The 25,045-nt window shown below is 33.0% G+C and overlaps 2 protein-coding genes across 8 annotated transcripts; one reads left to right on the forward strand and one right to left on the reverse strand.

Moving 5' to 3' along the window:
- The first annotated feature begins 170 nt into the window (after positions 1-170).
- Positions 171-6,709, forward strand: LOC133692437 (probable 1-acyl-sn-glycerol-3-phosphate acyltransferase 4). 6 transcript variants are annotated; one of them, XM_062113379.1, is made up of 6 exons: positions 171-404; positions 945-1,029; positions 1,625-2,242; positions 2,436-2,566; positions 2,874-3,127; positions 3,431-4,442. In XM_062113379.1, exons 3-6 carry the CDS (start codon positions 1,668-1,670, stop codon positions 3,593-3,595), a joined length of 1,125 nt encoding a protein of 374 aa, XP_061969363.1. In that variant the 5' UTR covers positions 171-404; positions 945-1,029; positions 1,625-1,667; the 3' UTR covers positions 3,596-4,442. The 6 variants fall into 6 exon arrangements, with proteins under 6 accessions (XP_061969363.1, XP_061969362.1, XP_061969361.1 ...); XM_062113378.1 differs by having other exon boundaries at positions 962-1,029; XM_062113382.1 differs by lacking the exons at positions 945-1,029; positions 3,431-4,442 and adding exons at positions 4,492-4,524; positions 6,385-6,709 and having other exon boundaries at positions 172-404.
- Positions 6,710-7,449: 740 nt separating this feature from the next.
- Positions 7,450-14,340, reverse strand: LOC133692091 (uncharacterized). Of its 2 annotated transcripts, none has more exons than XM_062112775.1 (17): positions 13,799-14,340; positions 12,743-13,099; positions 12,510-12,647; positions 12,220-12,352; positions 11,986-12,099; positions 11,791-11,864; positions 11,634-11,708; positions 11,364-11,456; positions 11,162-11,225; positions 10,486-10,818; positions 9,844-9,970; positions 9,662-9,761; positions 8,980-9,049; positions 8,737-8,889; positions 8,501-8,596; positions 8,095-8,414; positions 7,450-7,976 (listed from the first exon to the last, which is right to left on the reverse strand). In XM_062112775.1, the coding sequence occupies exons 1-17, from the start codon at positions 13,880-13,882 to the stop codon at positions 7,719-7,721; spliced, it is 2,589 nt and encodes an 862-aa protein (XP_061968759.1). In that variant the 5' UTR covers positions 13,883-14,340; the 3' UTR covers positions 7,450-7,718. The 2 variants fall into 2 exon arrangements, with proteins under 2 accessions (XP_061968759.1, XP_061968760.1); XM_062112776.1 differs by having other exon boundaries at positions 11,162-11,222; positions 13,799-14,339.
- Positions 14,341-25,045: the final 10,705 nt, after the last annotated feature.

Consider the following 25,045-nt stretch of genomic DNA (forward strand, 5'->3'; position numbering starts at 1 on the left):
TCTTTTACTGTCATTTCTTTCTCTCTTTTTTTGTTTAATTAAAATAAAAACATCTTGTTCAATCCAACTAGCCATCCGAAAGGAAGCATATCATTAACAACATGTACCTAAAATAATTAAAAATAATACTTTAAAATTAATTCAAGGAGCTTTCTTTTTATGTACCAAAACCAGGCTCAATGAGCTGGACCACCATCACCACTGCCTAATAGTGCGATGTGATGTGATACCTTCTGTTCTCGAATCTAGATTCCAAAATTCTTCCTGTTCTATTGCCTCTGGCTTCGCATTGTTGCCTTGTAAGAATATGCCTACACTTTTCTTCTTTCTTTCGTCTTCTCGCTAACAACTCCTTCTTTGAACCCAAACTCTTTTCGCTCTCTGTTCTCTCTACAGATACACAGGTAACTCGTCTTTCAATTCAGCTTTCCTTCATTTCACAGATCGTTTTAGAATTATGCTGCTGTTTCTATACATGTGTATATATTTTAGGCATGGATTGATGGAGCTTGTGAATTTTAGATTACATTTTAATTGTGAATCACGTGTATTAGGAATGTGAATCTTTCGGTTTTGTGTTTATGTTGAGAGAGTGGGTGCTTGCTTGCTTAAGCTTCAATAGCTTAACCAAAAAGGCATCTTTGCTCGTCTATGGAAATCAGGAATAATGGGGTTGGTAACGCAACGTTAAAATAATTGTCTGTGCTAGCTAGTTGGAGTTTTAACTGACGATCAATGGTGTTGTTGAACTGGAACAATTGACGGCCCAAATTAACTCACGGGTGTAAAACAGTGAGAATTTTAGGTAATTCGAATTTCAGTGCTGACCATTATTTTTGATGCATGGCCACTTTTTTTTTATTGATATTAATGGTTTTTTCTATGGTCCCGAAATAATAAGTTTGGAATCAATACCTAATTAATATACGACTGTCATTAATCAGGTAAACTATTATAACAGGTTGATGCTACTGGTTTGAATCATGCTTGAAAACATTTGCAAGCTTTGGATGACTGGTTTAACACATGGTAAGGATAAAACACAATGGGTCTATTTTTTGGGGAAAAAACGGGTGCACCACCTAAATTTGTGCTTCCAGATTAAGGGTCAATTTCCTGCTCAGGGAGCTTGGCTATCTTAGCTGAAACACTGGTTTACGCCACCTTCTTTTTGGTTAAGCATTTAACAAAACATCACCGATAGAGTTCTAGTGCTAGTGTCTTAATGTTTTTTGTTTTCTTGGTGATGTGAAAATGGGCTGTTTGTTCTAGTTGAGGAACTGGCCTCAACTTGATATTGTCTGTCATTGTGCAGCCAAAGAATATCTATTTCACTGACATCCAAGAGCCTCGGTAACTGTGGTTTATTCGCATGAGAAGGTTTTTATTGAAGAAAGTATGCATCATTGTTTAGCTTCTCGTGACTTTACCTTGGATTAGCCTGAGAACTGAAGTTCTTGTGTTGTAACTCCAGTTGGCTGTTTGACAATGAGAAGCACCATGGTGTTATGTGCTTGTGCATTTTTTCTATTTTCTGTTATCATTTGGATATTTAGCTTGTTCTTTGTAAAATGATGAGGTTAAGGGATATCTCATTTGACTCTCGAGGCACATTGTATTGCAGCTGGCTTTGGGAGGCAGGTGGTTTTAATTGAAAGTGGAAGGAAATGGAAGAAACTTGCAAGCCTCTCGAAACCGATGATAGACTAAAGCACCACCCTTTAACCCCTTTTAGGTTGATAAGGGGTCTTATATGTTTGTTGGTGTATCTTTCTACTGCTTTTATGTTTCTAGTATATTTTGCACCTGTTGTGGCTGTCCTGATGCGCCTTTTCAGCATCCACTATTGTAGAAAAACGACCTCCTTCATCTTTGCTATTTGGTTAGCTTTGTGGCCCTTTCTATTTGAAAAGATAAATGGGACCAAAGTTGTATTTTCTGGAGATTTAGTTCCACCAAAAGAACGTGTTTTGATAATTGCTAATCACAGAACTGAGGTTGATTGGATGTACTTGTGGGATCTGGCATTGCGGAAGGGGTGTCTGGGCTACATCAAGTACATTCTCAAGAGCAGCTTGATGAAACTACCTGTCTTTGGTTGGGGATTCCATATTTTGGAGTTCATTTCAGTCGAGAGGAATTGGGAAGTTGATGAACCTACCATGCGTCAAATGCTTTCGACTTTCAAGGATCCTCAAGATCCCTTGTGGCTAGCACTTTTCCCTGAAGGAACTGATTTTAGGTACTGCGTTTCTCCCCTTTAATCTCTTTGATTATTCAAAGTGCAGGCATGTTTACCCGAATTATTAAGCTTAATTTTGTAAAAAGAAAAACATGTCAGCATCATGACTGACTTTCCTATTCTGGCGACTAACTAAAATCAGATATCTTACATAGAGTAATTGATGGGCTCTCCTGTTTTTAATTTTTGGCAGTGAACAGAAATGCCAGAGGAGCCAAAAGTTTGCCAATGAAGTTGGACTTCCTGTGCTTAAGAATGTGCTACTTCCTAAAACAAGGGGTTTTTGCGTATGCTTGGAAGTCCTACGGGGTTCCTTGGATGCAGGTTCTTTTTTAGTAATTTCATTCCTGTCAGTGTGATGATCATATGCATTTGATAATATTATTTGTGTTTAATCCTCTCAAGCAGAAAAATATACATATTCGATTCTATACTGTTTTAGAAAGTAGCCTGTCTAGCTATCAGTGGATCACTGCTGCTAAGTATTATGGTAGTAGTGCTGGAATTCCTGCAAGTTCATCCCAACATCACAATCTCTGTTTGCATGAAGAGAACGATTCTGTTTTTCCCCCTCTTTTTATTGCTCCTTCTGACATTTATTATATACTCGTCATGTTTCCAATGTTTGCAGTTTATGATGTGAGTATTGCGTATAAGCACCAACTGCCTACCTTTCTGGACAACGTATTTGGTACTGACCCCTCAGAAGTTCACATTCATGTCCGGCGTATCCCAGCCAAGGAGATCCCAGCTTCTGACTCTGAGGCTGCTACGTGGCTAATGGATAGGTTCCAGATCAAGGATCGTTTGCTCTCAGACTTCAAAGCTCACGGCCATTTCCCTAACGAAGGAACAGAACAAGAACTTTCTACACTGAGATGCTTGGTAAATTTTACTGTGGTAATTTCATTGACTGCATTTTTCATTTACCTTACACTTTTTTCATCCATTTGGTTTAAAACATATGTGAGTTTAGCTTGTGCCTACCTTGCTTCAGCTACTCACTTTAAATTTCGGCCATTACCAGTTACGAAATTGTTATAGCATTGCTTAGTGCAAGAAATGAATAGTTTTGCTATAGAAGATGGTCAAAATTACAGTTAAGGTCTCTTGTGAACATAGAAGCAATATGATCAAATGTTCTTTCTCAGTATTCTGTTCTGATTTATTATTTGGGCAACATGACAGAACTGTTTACTGACTGGGTTTTTAAAGAATGCAAGATCACCGCCAAAATGTTTTGACTTGACGCATAGAAATGCTTCATCACTTGAATACCACGAAAACCATGGCGTTATGCGATGTGAAATGGTAAGATGGAGCATAGAGACCCTTGTTGCTAGTCTGGGTTAGCTGTCAACTCTAGTCCGCACTAAGAGTCAGCTCTCAAGTCCTTTTATCTATTGTGTACTCTACTTCATACACCTAGGTTCTCCCTCTACATTCCTTGTTGCCAGCTCTCAACCAGGTTATGTTCTCTCTCTACAACTCATAAAATCAAACCACACCTTTTGTACTAGAATTCTCAGAGTAGGATCTCATCTCAGCGACAACCGACCTACTCTGAAGTTCCTCGCTTGCGGCTTGTGTGCTGTAAAGAATCAGCCCTTATCAGCTCAAGTGCCCACCAAGAGTCAGCTCTCAAGTTCTTCTATGGGTTGCGTAACTCAACCTTATAGACCCGGGTTCTCTCTGCTTCGTAGGCGTCAGCTCTCAGCAAGTTATGTTCCCTTTCTATATCTCATACCTTACCTTTTCTACTGGATTTCTGAGAATAGGATTTCATCTCAGCGACAACCATCCTACTCGAAGTTGCTAGCTGCTTCTGTGCTTTAAAGAATCACCAATTGGGTTGGATTCGGAATACCTTGGATTCGCTCCAAAGTGTGGATTTAAGTCGCTGTCTTCCACCGAGGTCCGGTAAGAATTAGGAAAGCCCTGATCGCTAGAGACCAGCCCATTAAAACTTTTCTTTTTGTATTGTCTTGATACCAGGCAATTCAAGTCGCACCACTTTTTTACAAAAAGACAATCAAGCAAGAACTTGACTGTACGTAGAGGTCCTTTACCCCTTTTTTTCTTTTTCTATTTTTTTGAAGAAATATATAACAATCTTTCTCTCTTTCTATTTTTGACTCTGACTCTTTCTTTCTTTTATTTTTACACAAGTTGTTATAATATTTATACATTCCTATAAAAATACTCTTAACAAGCTTTCACCATTCCTTGGCAATTTGTCTCCTTCGCAGATTGAGCTGTGCTAGTGTCGCCATCCCATTATGGTGAGTTACACTCCCTGTTCATCTTCCAAGGTAAATCAGGGTATTTATTTAAATACCAATATGCACAAATGATACACTAAGGAATACACAACTCCCTACTACGTATTTCTTGCTCACCATTTCTATAAAACTCTCTTCCTAAGCTTTAAATTCACTTAAACATCGGAAAATTCACTTTCCAGTAACACCAACCCACTTCAAATTATTCGATCCAATTGTAGCCGTGGAAAAATTCCAAGAAATTCATTAAAGTTTTTATGTGAATTCATCAAAAATTAACAACTAAATTTACCACGCATAATAATTACTGTTATTTTTATTATTATTATTATTATTATTATTATTATTATGGGTGTTCAGGCTAGCTTGCGTGTATCTCGATTAATTTCACGGGTCCTAAAGTTAACGACCATGTAAGCTAGGAGTGATCATTTTCAGTTCGGTTCGGTTTTTATCAAAACAAAGTCACCAAACCTAAATTTTAAAAAAAACCAAAACCAGTTCAAACTAACCGGTTTCGGTTCGGTTCTGTTTTTTAGAACAAAAACCGGTTCAAACCTGTTTGGCTCGGTTTTTTTCCGGTTTGGGTTCGGTGTTTTTGGTTTTTGGTTTTAGGCTTATAAAACCAAAATCGAACCGGTCGGTTTTTTAAAAATTTTAATCGATTTAATCGGGTTTTTTTCACGGTTTGGTTTTTCGGTAATTTTTTTTCCAGTTTTCTCGGTTTTTTTACCCATCTCTAATGTAAGTCTTTAATGGCTATAAGGTTTATGAAACTCGAACTAATGATCTTTAAAGAACAATTTTAGAACTTGACCAGTTAAACTACACCTCTTGATATTATAATTACTGCCATTTTGAAAGAAGAAGAAAAGAAATGATAATGTAAATCACAAAAAGAAAGGATGGCATGGAAAGGGAAACAAATCTAAAATAGTACGTAGTTGATAGCATAATGTGAATCACAAAAAGATGGGAACGGATTAAAATGGACTGCTCAGAAAGAAAGTTAAGGCAGTGGGGGACACACTCATGTATAAATTCAATGCCTTCCATGATAACTTCCACGATCCCAGCTCTACGACCACACTAACCTTCCCATCTCCTTTTTCTTTATTTACACCCAACTCTCTTCTTTTCTCTGTAGCGGTTTTTCTTATGATTTTGTTTTTTAATTTTTAATTTTTGTATTTTATTAAAAATTATTATTTTTTATGTTTTTTAATTATTTTAATGTTATAATCTTAAAAATAATTTTTAAAAAATAAAAAAATATATTATTTTGATATATTTCTAAGCAAAAAACATTTTAAACCACAACCGCTACCACAATTCATCTAAAAAACCAATGGCAATTTCCTCAATCTCTTTGTTTTATCTTCTACTATTTCTTCTCTTCTCGACATATAAAGCATGGAAAATTTTATGATACTCATAGAATAACTTGTGGTGCCCTATTAATTATTTCTTAGATCTATTTTCAAAAAAGAAACAGACACAAAGAGAAAATAGAAGATAAAACTCATGACACACCCAAAATAATAAGAATATCTCTACCTAAAATTTTTCTTTTCTAGTGTATTTATTTTTTTCTTTAAAGTTGGTATAAAAATATTTAGAAACAATACTTTGATGCAATAAAATCTCATAATTATAATAAATTTATAATTTGTATGCAAAGCATTTTTATTTTATAAATTTTATCTTTACTCAACATTCACAATTAAATATAATTAAATATTAAAAATAAATATATTTTATATTAATAATAAATATATTTTATATGAATAAAATTAACCAATTAATTAATATTCACTAACAATCTCACATTCTTGATCATGGTGGTTTTATGTTGGCCAGTTCCAGGCTCCACCTGGTTGGTCAGGATGATTTCGGGCTAGAACTGGATTCACGTTTGATGAATCAGGCAATGGCAAGTGCATAACCGGTGACTGTTGTTCTGAAATATTATCGACGTACTTTTTTTCCGGTGAAAATAAATTCACGGTCCCCGAAGTTTTGGATTCATGTGAGACCTTTTATTTGAATTTTAGCCACTTGAGCTTGTATTCTCCATTGTTAACTAGGCTCTCCGTTCAAATTTATCCCTGCTGACACTTCTCATTTCAAGAAAACAACGGTTTGGATTGTGCCATATATATAAGACATACTTATAAAAGAATAAGAGCTCCTAGATAGTCCACGTAGATTGAAAACAACTAAATAAGGATTAGCTATAGCATTTTAACGAGGATTCTTGAGGTCTCAGGGCTTGAATACGGGTTGAACTGGAGCTTGTATGGGTGTGCCACTGCAAGTTCCTTTCTCACCAAGCAAATGGAGTATGATTTATATGAACAAGCGTATCAGGAAGACAATCTTAAGAGAGCAGAGATAATTGTTTTTGTTCTGCAGATTTGTTTAACCTATTGGAATTACCTGATCAACATTGTAATGATGATTGCTTTTTAAAATGTTTTTACTTGAAAACATATCAAAATAATTTACAATCTAAAAACACTCAAAAACATTAATTTAAAATAAAATAAAAATTCAATTTTTTGCAGAAATATTTTCCAACCGGCCTCATTAGAAAGAATGTGCTGCTGCTATGCAGTTTCGAAACAAGAACAGCAGCCTCAAGACCACCCTGAGGCTTGCAGCAATTGATGCAGGTTATCAGTATCTGGCTTTTTTGGGCTCCGAACTTGAAAAATTCTAGAATTATGGAGTGTCATGAAGCTTCTGCTTCAATGGCTACAAGCACCGCGAGTTAAAGGGGTTCTAGTTGATTGAAAAAACATTTTTCACCTGGCACGTGAACATTAGGACCCCACTGAACACAGATTTGAGAAGCTGAAAATAACCAGTGACAAGCAAGCAAGATTTTAACGAGAGAATAGGAAAGGAAATAGACGAGGAGAATCGAGAAAACACGAGGCTTTTCATTAAAGGCCTTCGGCCGAACCGCTGATCACTCAACAAAGTTAGGAACTTTTTTTTTTTCTTTCCCTTCTTGTTTTCTTTCTTCATACATTTCCAATACTCTCCTACAAGCGGCTTTCCTTTTTGAAAGCCAATCTACACGAACAATCTACATCTAGGGCACGTGCACTGCGTGCCACCTATCCTACAATTGAGCCCTGGAAAAATTACAACCCAAAATTAGGAAAAAAATTTAAGGGGAAAAAGATCTACAGATGCCTATATTTTACAGACATTCCTCCGGACGAAGTATTACTTGAAAGCAAACTACTCCGCAGACGATTAAACCATGATACTCTCATCTCACCCGAGCCCGTGCACTGAACGTCACCTTCCTCCTCGCTGCTAAAGAGGGTTTGGTCCGAGCAGTCAAGTGATGCTCCACAAGCTAAATTATAGGACTGGCATGCTGAATGGCATACCCGGAGCCTGTTGTCACCATCCTTGTCACACTTTTGGATAGAGATCTGGTCATTTAGGTTGGACAGATTTTAGCTCATACAAGATATATAAATCATCATCATGCATGACACAACTATCAAAAAATTAATGGGAGACTCCTGGAAAAAAGTGTGAGGACCCTACCCAGCAGGCTAGTCGCTTGGCAGCTGCGTCGCAATAACTGCTGCCAAAGATATTAAATAACTTTCGGGCCCCACCTGGGAACAATCGGTGATAGTTGGGCATGACAACAACTTCTTCTACCTGCTGAAGTATGCCTGATTCACTGGGTGCACAGTGTTGGCCAGACATGTCACTCTCCAGGACATTTTTGCAAACCGAGAGACTGGAGAGAAGAGTCGAGCTGTTCTGACATGTGTAGCCTGCGTAGTCTGAGCAACGGAATTCACAAACTCCATTGTCACAGACCCCACCATGGAGGCTGCATTGTTCATCACAAACAGCTGCGTATCACAGCAACGAGCAACATTACAAAGATAACACATTTGCAAGGAACACTATCAGGCTTCTCCAAGAAAGATCACATTACCAGTAGAGCAGTCGATGCCAGTGTAACCATTTTCACATTGGCAGATCCCATTTGAAAGGCACTTACCCTGGCCATTGCAATTCCCCGGACAGAAGCCTACAAAAGAATCAAGGAAATGCTTAACAAAATTGCCTAAAATATAATTCAATGAAGCCAAGAGTCAATGGATTGCAAATTTATAATTGAATGAAGCCAAGATTCTCATCCATTGACTGAAAAGCTTAATAGGAGCTTACGTTTGCTGCAATCAAGACCGTGAAATCCTATGAAACAGTGACACCTTCCATCTATACAGTCCCCATTAAAATTACAAGAGCTGGGGCACTGTCCAGGTACAGAGACTGAACCTGTACTGCATAGCTCCTGGTAAGCAGGACAAATCAGCTCCCCTGCAGATAAGAACAAAACACAGAAAATATAAGGATGGACAGTTAATAATTTAATTCAATCAATTAGCTTAAAAACAAATAATTAATTACCATTAAAGCCAGGGAACTGCACTGGTCCTCCAGCTTCCGGGCACACTTTCCAAATACCATCCACAGCAACCTACAAAGAGGACCACCAGAATTACATTATAACACACATCCTGCTTTTCATGGCAGCATGAAAACTACCAATTATTTTCAAAATCCTAAAAATGAGACATTCAATCTCCTTCAGATCATCCCCCTAGCAAACAACAGTGTCATTCAAGAGGCAAGAAGCTCATCTTGTGAAATCTGTTGTGTTATTCCATGTTCACGATGGAAAATTGGACGGACAAGTATGTTCAAAGGACATCCCGCAGACTCACACACATCCCAGGTGAGAATTAGCTAAACGCTATGATTGAATTCCTCAAGCTGGCCATTATTTTCTGGAAAGTTTAGCGACTCTTAAAAACTATAGCTTATGAGAATACTGATTGGAAACTTGCAAATCTCCAAATCATAACTAAATTACAGCTTATACAGTTGCACAAATTTCATTTATTCATCTTTTCAACCCTCTTAAAAAACTCATCATTTGTTGAGAAAATACATTTTATATGTACAGATAGATGCTTACTTTGCACATGCAAGCTTCTGTAGACAACCGAATGGACTTCACACTAGCATTTATTAAACTACAGCATGACAAGCAGGGGGGTATTAAACATAACAGAGCTCAAGTGCATACCTCGAGGGAGTTATTTACACATCTGTGCTGATAACAACCATTTCCTTGGGTCATTGAGCCCCTGACAAATCCAGTACGTACTAATGATGAGGCCATACACCTACATGCATTATTTTAAAAACACTGATCAATATATTGTTGCCCAAACTCTTCAAACAGAATGCTCAAATCTCAAATCTCACCTGGAGCTACTCCCTCGCACTTCACCTAACATTCTATCTGGTGCTCTTGCGCTGTTTGTGTCTGTACAAGATCCATCAGAATACGCCACAAAATACGTACAGTAGTCGGCCAATGATGACTGCCCACCTGTGATGGCCATCAATAAAGTTAAAAGGAAAATCAAATTAACGGGAAATATATCCGACTCGTTTAAGGATATTGATATATTAAACAATCACAGCCTTATTCAACACGATATGTATTGCAGGTAGTTGACATGTCCAGCTGTTACAAGCAGCTTGTGACACCCAAAGGCTTGTGCAGGAATAATTGAGAACAAAAAAACATTATCTTAACAAGATTTTCAATCAAAGCAAAGTCTCTCTAAGTCGATCCCACAAAATGAGGGTCTCAGATGAAATGTGGAATAATGGGAAAAAATCATAATGGTCAAGGAAACGGGCTCCTGGTTTTCTACAATTAATCACAAACTCAACATGAAAAGAGAGGCTTAGTTACATCTTTAAGGACAGACTGTTGTGATAATATGTGGAGAAAAAAACATGGTTTAAAAATATTTTATCTACAAAGAACATCAATTTACGTTCTCACATATACGAGTGGCAAATTTTCTAAAAAAACTTACAAGCTCAAGAACCAACCTTTATTTGCCTGTGGAAAGTAACGTGCCCACTGGGGGAGATCCCCAGTGTAACTTACAATCGGACAATAACCCTCTGCCTCCCTGTTGTATGTACAGCCTGACAACTGGGTAGCATTGCAATGATATGCCCCCTTCCAGAGGTTGCAAGGGGATGTAACAAAGTCAGTTCCTTGATTTCGACCCCAGTCAAGATGATCTGCCATGCTATAGTTAGCCTGGTACCATCCACTATCTTCCAACAGAGCTAGTGTCATTTTTGAAACTACCGATCTTGTATCCACAGATCCTGTCATTATTTCATTCATCAGAAGCCTCTTTTCCCAATGGGACCCTGCAGCCAAGTTGTCATATAAATATTAATCACTAAATTTCTAGGAATTACCCCAGTTTTGGCTAGAATATGGTTATATGTCTGATAGTAACAACAGATTATTGCTCCTCAAATTGGTAAAAACATTTTCCACATGTCATTAATTTATTATTTCTGTTCCCATAAATAAACATCCTGTCATGTACTACATGTCAATTTTCAATGATATTTATTAATTTAAGTGCCTCAATTACAAACCTTGCAACCAATCAATATGTCAACAATTTAGATATAGCCAAATTACATGTAAAAAATAAACACTGCTCGAGAGTGAAAAAGAAATCACAGAAAATAAAAGGAATACCTGATGTGCCACGTCCTCCCCCATCTTCAAGTTCTAATCCTGTTAAATTTTCCGAGAATGCCTGCTAGAAGGAAAACTTATCAAACCTTAGTTGGCTTTTGAGGTGTGACAGTCAGATATTAAAAGCCACAGATTGTAAATAAAGAGTATCCCGACAATGCAAGCATTTTCTTGGAATACTGATAAGCTGCACAATACTTACCCCATAATGATTTCGTGAGTGCATGACAACACGTGGAAGAACCACACGCGTTACCATCCGGCCAAGCTTTTCGTCCATGAGTTGTTCAGTGACCTGAAAAACATGCAATGGCGAGCTTAAATGTTGAATTCATTTGAAATTCCCATAAGTGCACACAAATAAACTCTGAAGTCCTTTCAACACCATTTTTATGGAAGGCAACATAAATAGTTCCCTTAACAATTCAGATAATGTTTCAATAATTGATCCAACAGTATATCTGCCATCTACCTGGCTGCGCCTTCTCTTTCTGTCATCCCTAAAATGGGAAAAGGCGTGAGGATCAAAACCTAAGACATGCATAACCTGGATGAAATTAAACATGTTAATCAGTACAAGATAGATCATTCCATAGGTTGCCAATCTTGTTAATTTAATACAAAATCACCTCATGAATGAGGGTAGCTGAAAGTAAAGTCTCTGCTTCAGCTGTCAAATGGCGAGGGGCAACATTCACGTGTCCTGCAAAAGAAATGAAAGCACAGGTTTATTATCTCATGAACAATGAGATGATGCTCAATGCAAAAAAAAAAAAATAAATAAATAAAAATGTAAATTAAATTAACAAGCAGAACTAATTTACCAGCAACTGCACGGCCCCATTGATCGCGTTCACATGCCACTGCCCATGCAAGAGTGTTGCCAGTGGTTGGTCTTGTAGTCACCAAAAGAACCAAGTCCGCATCAGCAACACCCTCTGAGAAGAATTTAAAAAAATATAAAGATTACCTCAGAATTCCAATATAACAAGTGCCATAAAAATCAGAATGGCAATTTGAGCAAATCACAAAGCAAAAGGGCAACTGAAATGGCATACCCTCAACATATTCACGTGGAAGTTGTACGCCTCCATCTTGCCCACATGCAGAATATCCACTTAACCGCAAGTTCCCCTTTACAGGCTCAACAGCCAATGCTCTCCTAAACCAATCACCTGTCTGCCCCAGAGCCTGTATCGAAATCAATTACAGAAAGTTCTTCATCTTTATCAAACTTTTTTGCTGATAGAAATGTTAATTGCAGTTTCATGCCTCATCAAGATTTAATAGTCATCTCAAAATAAGCATCACAGAATAGATATCTTAAATTAATTTTATAAGTGCTAACCTTGCGAAGCCGATGCTTTTTGTCCTTTCCAGAAATATCATCCACGGTGCAATTGTACCAGCAATCACCATAAAGTGGAGGATCGCCATGGGGATTGCAAGGAGTGCCAGGACGAGAAGCCACTGGAGGCTCCCCTAGCTGATAAGAAAGAAAAGAAAAGAAAAGAAAATATCAGTTATACAGCAGAAACTAGTACATTCAACTGAGCTTACTAAATCACATATTACACCCACCTTCACAATGTCACCAACTTTTCGGCAATCTCTGTCAGGTGAGTGACCAACCGCATCATAATTTAAAAATATCCTAATTGGTTGCTTTACATCTTTTTGCTGTAACGATGATTCTGAAATTCCAAGCAATGCCCTCCCTTTGCGATGAAGGGGTTTAGAGATACCAGACTGACCATAAATCTGTGGGGTAACAGAGTACACCTGGCGACCAGGTCGTTTCCTCTCTTCAATAATCTGGTCGTGAATGCATGAATGTGATATAATATTTTCACTTCCCCTCTCAGCACTTGGCTGTTGCAATTGGTGGTCGTGGCTTTCAGCATTAATAGCTAGAAAGCATAACAATATCAACGCAATCTGTTTCGAAGTCATAACAACCGCATATTGTTGAAATTACTTATCAAACTCAAACAAATAAATCTGGCTGTTCGTATGAACACGAACAGAAAGCTTCGATTTTCAAATAGAGATGATGATGAACAAATTTGAAAAAAAAAATTGGCCACAACAAATAAAAAATTAAGAGATCTTGCAGCTCCAAACTCAAGGTAACAAATACAGAGCAAAGAACAAAACTTCGAACTCCATAAGCTTAATTAAGATTTAACTATTAAAGCTAATAAAGCAACTAATAATACTTCTGAGTTAAAAGTTCCTTAACAGACCCATCTTATTTCCAAAGGCTAAGCAATCCAAATTCAATAAGGAAGCTTATGCCCTATAAAAATCGGGCGAACTGTGAACAGTTCCCGAAAAGTAATTTCCATTAACAAAAAAGAAAACTAGGAAGAAAGAAAGAAGGCGGCTAAAGAGGAAATCTTCACAAAACAAAATTATTACAAAAAGAAAATCTAAACTAAGAGAAAAACTTTTGGCATCGGACAATTACTTCAGGGTTAAAGTTCAGTAACTAAACCCCAAATTTTCTTTCTTTTCCCTTCAAATTCTCAGTAAGCAAACAAAGCTGGTGAACTAAAACCCTAAATCTCACATTTCAAAGAACAAAATAAAAGAGAAAGACAGCATTAAAAAAGAAAAAGAACAGTAACAGCTCACCTCGAAAACAACGAGTGTGAATTTGAGCTTAGTATCAAATCTAGGTACGGAACATGAACTACACTTGTTTATAAAAACCTCCATGAAATGTCCAAAACTGTAAGACTAGACAGTGCTGATTCCATCAAATCGCCGGCGATTTTCCCATCGTCTTGAAAAATCGCTGGCTGTTCCGCATTTCACTCGCGCAAATAATAAATTAACAAACAACCATGTCATTTACTTTGTTAAAATCAAAGAGAAATGTTTTTTTATTGTTGTTTGTGATTATACGTATTACGATTTTGAATGGTCAATGATATTGCACCAAAAAAAAAGTGTGTTTGGTTTTTTTTTTTTTGTTTTATGGACTGAATAAAAAACGATGTGGGTAGTGTTGAGTGTAAGAACAAGAACATTCGAACTGGCTTGAAATAGAAGATTTATACAGAAAGGAGGAACAGCAGTGCCAGTGAAGAGAGAGACAGAGAGAGAGAGAGGAGAGAGAGATTACTGAAAATCAAATGGATTGGGTGGAGTTGATCATAATTCTTTGATCTTTTTCTCTCTCTCTTTTAATTAATAATACAATAACTCTTTTTTTTCTATTTTAGTTTTTTGGGTGGTGAGCTTGCAGCGTGAAATAAAAATCAGTATGGATGCAATGTCGATTTCACCTTTTTCATTTAGCTGAAACAACGAAAATGCCACTGTGCTGCTAGTTTTTATTTTAGCGTGTGTGGGTGGATGAGGGCTCGGCGGTGCAGGGCCGCAGCATGGATGGAATCGCTGGGAAATAAAAATATTTTTCGTTTGTCATGGCTGGTTGATTTTCGTGTTTATCTGAGGAAGCTACGTGTTGGAGTTGTGAATAGCAGGGGCGGTACGGCGAGCACTTGGTATATTTTACACAAGTTATGACATCTGCGCTATGTCGCCATCACATATTTTATTTTTTATTAGAAATTATAAATGTATTTTTTTTATATTTCTATAGCTAAAAAAATTTTAATTATAAATCAAGAAATAAATATGCTAATAAATTTAAAAAATATCATAAATAAAATTAAAAAAATCAAGAGATAATTGCAAATCAAGATGTTTAATCTTACAAAAAAAAAATTATCAGGTTGTATTTGTTAGATATTATTAATTAAAATAATTTTTTATTCAATCATAAATAAAAAAAATTGACACATTTATTAAATTATTTGAATAAAATAAAAGAAAAAGGAAAAATGCATGGCTCCACATATAGAAATATTATCTCAAGATAAATTTTATTTTATTTTAAAAAATAAATTCATCTATAAAAAAATATTAAAATAAATATAGATAAATCAAAAAATTCATTTCAAAAATTAAACATACATAAAATAATTTTAAAAACAAATCTCTAGCCGAAAAGAGATACCAAATTTTTTAAAAAAAAAAAACACACAAACGACATGATGGCTAGATTGTATAATTTATACCAAATTTGATTTTTTAAAAAAAATAAAAAAATTTAAATTATATAATTTGTGTTATTTTTAAAGTTTGAACATCCTAATATATTTTCTCTAAATTCTCTGACATATCATTTATGTTTAGTGTTTTTTTTATTTTGATCTTTCTTCTTTTAATTTCATCCTTAATTAAGAAAAATAAATAAATTATTAAAACATGCACAGTTAGTCCACGGTATTATGTAAGTTCCTTAACAGTGCCGGCTGTAGTTAAAAATTCATGTGTTTTAGTTTCATACTTAACACTTAATCTTAACCCTTTTTACTTGCCTTTCAAAAATAAAATTTAAATTTTCATTTAATCACTCGCATATTCAAAAAGATAACAAGTACGATTTTAGCCCCCGGGTATTAATTAATGATTAGATTAAAATTTTGATATTCACTTTTTATAACATCCAACGTCCACTTGCTATCAACGATTAATTTGTTAATTGATTAAAGACACCATCAGCTTCTCCCCTTATAGCAACATTAATTTATAGTTTAATAATATGATTGGATCTATAATAACTCTCATGTCCACTTTTAATAATATTTTCCTGTGTTATAAAAAAATTATAAAACTTGTGTTCTTCTATTGTTAAAAAAATAATAACAGACTTTTCAACCCTGGAGAAATAAATAAATGCACGTTTTCACAAGTCTCCTTGAAAGGATAAAGATCTTTATTGACGGACAATAATGAAAAATTAAACTAAATATATTGAACTGTCCTAAATGAATTTATTAAATTAGCATGCTTTGTGTCTAAATGTAGATAATTCTAAGTTCCAATTACAAACTATATATTATTTAATATATTATTTGGAAAGTTAAAAAAAAACTAAAATCAATATATTATTATTATAAATAGCTAAAAGGAACCAGTGTTTTACTGTGGACTGCACAGTGCAGTCCACAGTAAAACACTAATTCTTTATGGTTTTTTTTTTAAATTGTCTAAGTTTTCTTAGCTGTTTTTTTATGTTTTTTGGGATTTTTTTTTTGCTTCTTTCTTTGTTTTTTTTAATTAATTTTTTTTGTTTAGTTTAGTTTGTTAATGTTAAATTTCTTTCTATTTAGTTATTAGACTTTCATGACACATATCTAGAGTTTCACGGGTTAACCTGGTTTCACAGGCAAACCCAGTTAATTTCGGGTTGACCCGTTAATTTTTTATTATTATTATTTTCATAAATATTTATGTTTAATTTAGTTTGTTAATGTTAAATTTTTTTTTTATTTACTTATCAGATTTTCATGACACAAATATTGGGTTTAACAGGTTAACATAGTTTGACGAGTTAACCTGGATTTTTTTTTCTTTTTAATTAATTTTTTTTATTAGTTCAATTTGTTAATATTCACTTTTTTTTATTTAGTTACCAGATATTCATGACACGGATCTCGGGTTTAACGGGTTAACTTGGTTTGACGAGTTAACCTGAATTTTATTTTATTTTTTGCTTTTTTTTTCTTTTTAATTATTTTTTTCGTTTAGTTTATTTTGTTAATGTTAAATTTCTTTCTATTAAGTTTTTTTTCTTCTTAGAGGTTTTTTTTCTTTTTTTTTTTAAAAAAAATTTTTAATTAATTTAGTTTATTAATATTAAATTTTTTTCTAGGTGGTTCTCGGCTGATGCCTTTAGTTTTTTTTTTTATGCATTTGACTGTGAACTGCCCAGTACAGTCCACAGTGAAAAAGCTGATGCCTTTTGTTTTTTTTCTTTTTAATTAATTTTTTTCGTTTAATTTAAATTGTTAATGTTAAATTTTTTTTCTATTAAGTTATCAAACTTTCCTTACACGGATTCTGGGTTTGACAGGTTAACCTGGTTTGACGAGTTAGCCCAGTTAATTATGGGGTAACCCATTAATTTGTTTTTTTCTTTTTAATTATCAAACTTTCACGATGCGAATTCAAGGTATGACGGGTTAACCTGGTTTGAAGGGTTAACCCAATTAATTCATTTTTTTTATTTTTTTCATTAGTTTTTTTTCTTCCTGTTGGTTTTTTTTTAACTAATCTATTTCATTATCACACTTTTATGACACGGCCTTGCAGCCAAACCCACGTCCAATGCTATTGGGTCTGGTATTACAGTCCAGACATTTTTATGCTAAGGGTTAGCCCAAGTTTAACGTTATTATTAATATTATAAACATTACTCTTGGGTCAAACGTTGCAACCAAACCTGAGACTCTTGGGTATAACTTTGCAAAAAAACCTAACATTTTTAGATCTTGACTATTTTTAAAATGCAAAAAATAATTGACCCGCGGCATCGCGTGGGGCATGTAACTAGTATACACTAATTTGCATGCTCTCTCGATGACGCAAGGAGAACCAGAAAAATTTAAATATAAAAAAATATATAGATCATGAAGAATATTTTGATATTGTTATTAAAGCTGAAAAGATAATTGATTTTAAAAATTTTATCTCTTAAAAAAAATTATTGCAAGACAAAAGGTTGATATATATAAAAGATAATAAATTTATTGATTTAAACCATAAATTCAATCACGGAACTAAGTTAAATATATATATTAAAATATTTCAACTCATATTTCATGTAACTCTTCAAATTCTTTTATTTAATTATAGAGCAATAGTTTTTTTATAAAAAAAATATAATTCATTTAAAATAAATACAAAACATATATTTGTCAAGTTTTCAATCAATTTTCTTATTAATGATATCCTATTTATTTTAGTGAAAGCATATTTTTTCTAACCAGAATCATTATTTTGATAGAAAAAAAACAGTTTATGATCATAAAATAAAAGTAAGTTATATATATATATATATATATATATATATATATATATATATATATCATGTCAAAATTTCCATAAAATATTGAAATACAATCCTAGCATGCAAACTAATCATACATATAAATTACATTTAAATTAAAAAAAACATTTATTTGTTGAAGATCCTTGGATTATTAAAAATTTAAAATTTTATTGTTATCAATGATAAATAATTTTTTTAAAAAAACTTTATTGTTCCTCGTTTTGTGCAAAAAAACCTTTCTTAAATAAGCTTTTTAGAATTTTAACATCACTACTTTATTTAGGTTAGGTGCACTCTTAAACAAAATTCAACAAATCAAAATAATGGTAACTCAAATATCTCTCTAAAATAATTAATCAAGATCTAGACCGAGAATAAAATAAAAAGAAAAACAAGTGTTTAAAATAAAGGAGCCAGACTAAAAAAAATTGGATAGAAAAAGAGTTGAAAATTCTATAGCAATAATATCAAAAAATAATACAAAACAAACTAACCCAAACACTATTCTCTAGCCCCTTTTTAGGAATCAAAAATTGATGGAATTCCCTCCATTATTATCTTTGATTACTTTTTATAAAACCAAAATTAAACTTGAATATTTTAGATTTAAATTAGATATTTATCGAGCTGAAAAATTGTTAAAATTCTATCACAACTGTCCTGGAAAAACAAATCAATTCATTACATTAAAAGGCCGGACAAAACAGTGGGTTGGGTTGAAAGTAATTCTTTATAGACTAGACCCAAACTCAAATTCATGTCAGTAAAAAATTATTTTTTTCATCTTAAAACATTATTTTATAATAAATGAACTCCATTTTTAATTTGATCTCAAATGTGTCTATTAACCATGTTTTAAACAAAATTTTTAAAACATGTAAGAGATAAAAACATGTCTAGTTGAAGAGAAATGAATGGAGACATAAAAATAAATATATTTTCAAGATAATTTTAAAGTAAATTTCTATTTTTCTAAAACATGAATTAAGGATGGAGGATTTCAATTATCTTTTTTTTTTTTTTAAAAAAAAAACAATAGCAAGACAAAGTGTTGTTGGAACAACTCTTTACCTAACAGGAGCAAGAGAAAGAAAGTCCAGCGGAGGAAAAGGAAAAGAAAAAAAAAAGAAGTTTATTTGGCAATGGATTAGATTAGATGGTTTGGTATGTTGCTGACCTATAATATAAGCTTCAATAATTTTCTTGCTGCATTGACATTCGATCCTGCTGTCTCATTTTTTAATTCCTGAGCTCTTTTGTAAAAGGGACAAATAATCTAAGTGTATTGATATATATATATATATATATATATATATATATATATATATTATTTTTTTTTTTTTTTTTAATTCCTGTCTCATTTTTGCTTTGATTCGATGTTGTTGCTGACCAAACAAATACAACGTAAACAAACCAATCTAACTATGACTTATTTTACATGAGTAGTTTACCAGTTATCCTACGAGCATTAATAATTAAAAAAAAAAAAACCAGCCTCAGGGGTCCCTGTCTAGGCCTCTAGGGTAGTACCTGTAGAATCCCATTTTTATACTGTGAGATTTGACTCCAATGCTACGCAGCCTCGTAATTTCCATATCAGGGCCTTTTTATGTTAGATTATTGTAGCATAGCTGTTCCTCCGCAGCATAGTTTTTAAGGATATTTTTTAAATTGTGGTATTGGTCGTGGTTAAAATATTTTTTATTTAAAATTATATTAATATAATATTATTTTATATTTAAAAAATTATTTTTTATATTAATGTTTTAAAATGATTTAAAAACATTAAAAATATTTAATTTGAAGCAAAAACAAATTAAATTTTTTTAAAAACATGAGTTAGACTACATTCTCAAACATGTTCTAAACCTGATTGGATCGGTTGGATAAGTCTCGGGCCATAACTCATGTATATTGATAAAGTTAATTCAGATTAATTTAGTTTTTTTATTTTATAAAATAATAAATATAATTTCACTTTGAAAAAATTATATATAAAACAAATTAATGAATTTTAATTAGTTTTTTTTAGATTGACCCATATGAATCAATCTAAATTTTTAATTGGACACGCTAAATTAAAATTTCCCTTATTTTCTTAAAACTTGGCCTGACTTTGAATCTAGATCATAGGTCAACTTATTATATGAAGTTGGATTTTTAAAGAATGCTCTAAATTTTTGACTACGTGGTGGTCAGCAGAGGCCCTGTAGTAAGGTTTAGGTTATGTTTGTTTTTAAGTTTTAAAAATAATTTAAAAAAATTATTTTTTTATTTATTTTAAATTAATAAATTTTTATGTATTTTTAGATCATTTTGATAATCTGATGTCAAAAATAATTTTTTAAAATAAAAAATATTTTAGTATATTTTTAAATAAAAAATACTTTAAAAAATAACAACAACTACACTCTTAATTACACTTTTAGCCTAAAATAGAAATCCAGAGGATCTCATGAGTCGAGGCAACTGCAGCAGGAGGAGTGAAAACATTGATGCATCCATATAATAAAATGTATCGCTAGCCTTTCATATGTATATATATATATATTTCCTTCGTTGGTATAATAAATTGTTTGAGAAAAAATGTTATTTATATATTTTTTAGTATATGATGTAGTTAAATCAAGGTTAGTATATGTCTTTTTAAAAAAAAAAAAATATTAAAGCTTTTGCAGGTTAGTATATGTTAAATGATACAGTAAATATTCTCAATGTCTTTTTTTCCTTGCAAGATATAATAACCTGATTATCTATTATCCAACTCAATTCCAATTATATGCAAGTGAGAGAGCCCAAAACCTCATCACTTAAAAAATAAAAAATGTTGTTTAAGTAAGATATATAGTTTTTATTATTTTTATTTGAGATGTGATTTTTGATAATAAGCAGTACTTCTATTTATAATATTAGGATATTACCAAATACAAAAATATGTTTAATTTAACTCTGTTTTATTTATTGATTTTCTTAATTTTTTTTTCATTTAATATATTATATTAAAATTAAAATGCTATGGCATTTTTATCATGTTTTAAGATGTTTATTAAATTTAAACCATTAAATGACATGATCTAATATATTATAAAAATGTAAAAACACTTAAATTTTTATTATTTTATTTATCTAAATGGATCAAACTATCCAATTTGAAACTAATTATAAGATTTATAACATGATGGGTAATGCTCATTAAGGAATATAAGAGTATAATATTATTTTTTTTTTTAAAAAAACACCACAAATCAAGCCAAAAGAAAAGAAAAAGAAATTACAGCAACAAGATTTAAAAGAGAAATTCAATGGCATTCCACAGTAGTTTTTGAAATTCAATGGTATATATTATCAACATTAATTCCATTTCCATCAACTTTCACGAGCCGATAAATAATTCAGATTTAAGAGCACCACATTGATTGCCGCATCAGCTTTTGTGGGTTCTGATTGAATTAATCAGTCAAAGCGATCCTTAATTTTATTTTATTTTTCCCATGGATGGATGTGATATAGTTGCGTGTAGGCATGCAAGCTAGCACCACTTCTGCGCTGTCGCTCTCCAGAAAAAGGTCACAGATCATAGAATCGAAGGTGGATGTTTAATTTGAAATGCAATTAGTGGATGGGAAAAAGTAATTCCTTTAGTTTTCTTTTCTTTAACGTGCCAGGAAAGTTTCACAACTTCTTCGGACCTTCCAACGAATCATCATCGCCACCGATGGCTGCCTCTGTGCATTTGAGCAGCAGCAGCTGGTTATATATCAGCACATCATTCAGCCATGATTTGCCTACAATACAGTAATCTGAGCGTATAGTGTGCTGTTACCCAATGAAAGATGACGATATTATTGGATTTAGTTACCGTTCATAATCACTACAATACAGTACCTATCTTTCGATTCATCTCCACCCACCAGACTCGGTCATATATATATATATATATATATATATATATATATAAAGCAAGCAACTATCAGACCCCCGTCTCTGCATCCACATTTCACACAAAATTTATATATTACGCCTTTCGCTAACTATAGCATTAGACAACCCAATTTCGGGGATCACTAGTCAAAGGAAAATTAAAAATACGTACGATCATGTGCCTTCGGAATTAACTAGTTGTCCTGCACGAAATTTTCTGGCATTAATTAAACCTAGTATAGCCTTGAAGGTTAATATGGTACGTGTCTAATTTTATTTGTGAATTTTAGACAACAAAAAAAACACAATAAATAGCACATGAAAGGATGTAATCCAGAAAAAAAAATGATAAAAAAAATTCATTATTAAAATCCACATTGCATTGAATTGTGAGAGTATGTACAGTGCGCACCATGTATATATATTAAAACTAGCGCACAATTTAGTGTTTATGAACCGCCAAAACTTCCAAGGAAACAGTACATCAAATTATGTATGAGATTTTTCAACAAAGTAATGATACTATAGCTTACCGAGGCTGGTCCATTCATGTGAAAATTATCGTGATAGATATTGTCCTGGCCATGTATTTATCCGGATGTATCGTGTCCTTTAAGGTATAGATAGGCTTCCACCCTTCGGTGTCTTTATTAGCTAAAAGGGGAAACCAGTGGGGCTAGCCAGGGTCAAGTATGTGGCCACGTCAAGGCACATGAAGAATCCAAGTGGCGTAATTTTTATGAAGCTTCAAACCCAGGCGAACCTCCGTTCAGCAATTCTATTTCTTCATGCGAGCATTGATGGAGTTCATTAGCGATTCATCTTCCTTCTTAACCCTGCGGCCTTCACATCCAAGCAAAGCAATCGTTTAGTATTTTTGGAACTGGAGACTCCATCTCTCCCAAAAACATATGAATTCCAATGAGAGCATTTATACCTGCGAGAGGGAATACCCTTTGACTAATTATGATCTACGGATCATATGTGAAATCTTAATGGTTAAATATAGGAATTAATTTTTATTTGGTGGAGAGTTTAAAAATAATTTGTTATTGATTAAAAAAAATAGCCTCTAGATAAAAAAAAATATCAATTAAAAGAAAGAGTCTTTGAATACTAAACTATCCTTTGCTTTTGAGAGAAAGATTAATTTTTTATTTAAATATTTAATTAATATTAACATCTCTTTGATAACTTATTGATTTATACATTTTTTTTAATTTATCTCATTTCAGTGTAAATAATATATTTGCAATCTCCACTAACTCCATTAATAGTGCCCTTTCAAAATCAAAAGCATATATCCTACTTAAACAAACATGATTACTAATAATTATTAATTTTAGAATCAATAAAAATAATTAAAATACATATAAATTGATTCAGTTATTCATATTAATAATAATAAAAAAAAACATGAATAATAGTGCCCATAATTTGTCTATTTCGGAGCACAGAGTAGCAATTAATACTGCAATAAATCTCAGTAATCCAACATGCCGACATCATTTATCACGGCCCAAGGAACATTACGGCTCTGTATTTTCTTGACAAAGGACATGAAACAGTGCAACGGGGGACATTAATACACGGTTTCCGCAACAGTATAAAGTGAAAAACTGGCTTCCTAATCAGTTCCTTAATTTATTTTTATTTTTCCAGAAAAGGAAAGTGGTGGAGCACGCGGCTGCTCGATCCTAAAGTAGCGCGTCTTCCGGATATGAAGGTTGAGTCGGGTGGAGCCACCAACACTGAACATGGCCATTAATTAAAACCTTGACCTGCATTTCAAGAATGAGTTCTCGAGCCGCTTCCTCTTTTAAAACTAGTAGTGGTAAAGGTTTGAGAAAGCTAGTGGAAGCCACCCACTTGTGGAACCATGATTTTAAACACTTCATTACAGCTATATTTAAACCATTCAAATTAAACAAGCAAATTGCTAATTATGCGTGAATCTCGGCGAATTTGTGATCGGACGGGAATTGATTAATATTCATGGACATGAATTCAACTATCACATGAGTTAATAAATATATATAAAAATTGGTGTGACTTGGGCAACCTAACAGAATATTGTCTTGTTTAAATTGTGACATGATTAAAACAAAAATACGCCACTATCTTTTTGAGTTTTAACCTCTATTTAACCCTATTAGATTTAAATATGAAACAATAGACTCTCTAAAAATTAAATTGTTAAAATAATTTAAAAAGTGAAATGAAAAGACAATAATATATTATATTAATCCGGGTTAATTTATAAAATTTATAATTCGAGTAATGAATATAATTGCAATTAATTAATTCGATTGGATAATTTTTTTTTTTTATTCTCTTCTTAAATAAATCTTGATTAAATTTTAATTGATATGAATCATGAACATGCCTATAATGATAATATCGGGTTAAAGAATATGTTTTTTTTTTCTTTTTTCTTTTTATTTTCTAACCATGTCTTAATTAGCCTTGGGTTTGATTAAGTAAAAACAAAATGATATAAATTTGTATTAATTTTTCTGACCCATAACCTTCCATCAAAGGCAACATATTCGAGAAAAACAAGTACAAAATTGAATTTCAATGAAATCCGCTTCTTCCATGTACGAATTGAAAGAAATAAAATAAGATAGGGAGTCATCAAGCCGGTCAAGGGGTGCTTAAATCAATGGATTTTTATTTTGCGTGAATTGATGTCAATACAATTTTTGGTTTATTCCCCTTTCAATTAGTCCACCAATTTAATCAGACAACTTAGCCAATACTTGCAGGCCCTTTAAATAAATTTCTTGATCAAATTATTCAATTATTATTCGTTCAGGTAATAATAATGGAACTTATGTTAGGTGCTTTGTTTGATACACCACCAAAGACTGCTGCTAGAGTGGGAGAGGGAAGTGGTTAGGCGATTAGGTGCGCTAACTTCAGTTTGAATGTCTGTACTCATGCCTTCTAATTACTTCACGCACAAGGTGATTAGGTGTTCTTAACCACAGTTGTATAATGACCAAGAAATTCGGGAAAACAACAAAGGAAGAGCACAGGAAGGACCTTTG

The sequence above is a fragment of the Populus nigra genome, chromosome 4 (assembly GCF_951802175.1).
Source record: "Populus nigra chromosome 4, ddPopNigr1.1, whole genome shotgun sequence".
Classification (NCBI taxonomy): domain Eukaryota; kingdom Viridiplantae; phylum Streptophyta; class Magnoliopsida; order Malpighiales; family Salicaceae; genus Populus; species Populus nigra.

What these genes read in the sequence shown, in the direction of transcription:
- LOC133692091 (XM_062112775.1), bottom strand. Translation starts at nt 13,882, where the DNA reads ATGGAGGTTTTTATAAACAAGTGTAGTTCATGTTCCGTACCTAGATTT. An exon ending in AAGTTGGTGACATTGTGAAG is followed by an intron (nt 12,648 to 12,742) that starts GTGGGTGTAATA and finishes CTTTCTTATCAG; the next exon opens with CTAGGGGAGCCTCCAGTGGC. An exon ending in TGGCATCGACTGCTCTACTG is followed by an intron (nt 8,415 to 8,500) that starts GTAATGTGATCT and finishes TGTGATACGCAG; the next exon opens with CTGTTTGTGATGAACAATGC.
- LOC133692437 (XM_062113379.1), top strand. Translation starts at nt 1,668, where the DNA reads ATGGAAGAAACTTGCAAGCCTCTCGAAACCGATGATAGACTAAAGCAC. An exon ending in CCTGAAGGAACTGATTTTAG is followed by an intron (nt 2,243 to 2,435) that starts GTACTGCGTTTC and finishes AATTTTTGGCAG; the next exon opens with TGAACAGAAATGCCAGAGGA. An exon ending in ACGGGGTTCCTTGGATGCAG is followed by an intron (nt 2,567 to 2,873) that starts GTTCTTTTTTAG and finishes CAATGTTTGCAG; the next exon opens with TTTATGATGTGAGTATTGCG.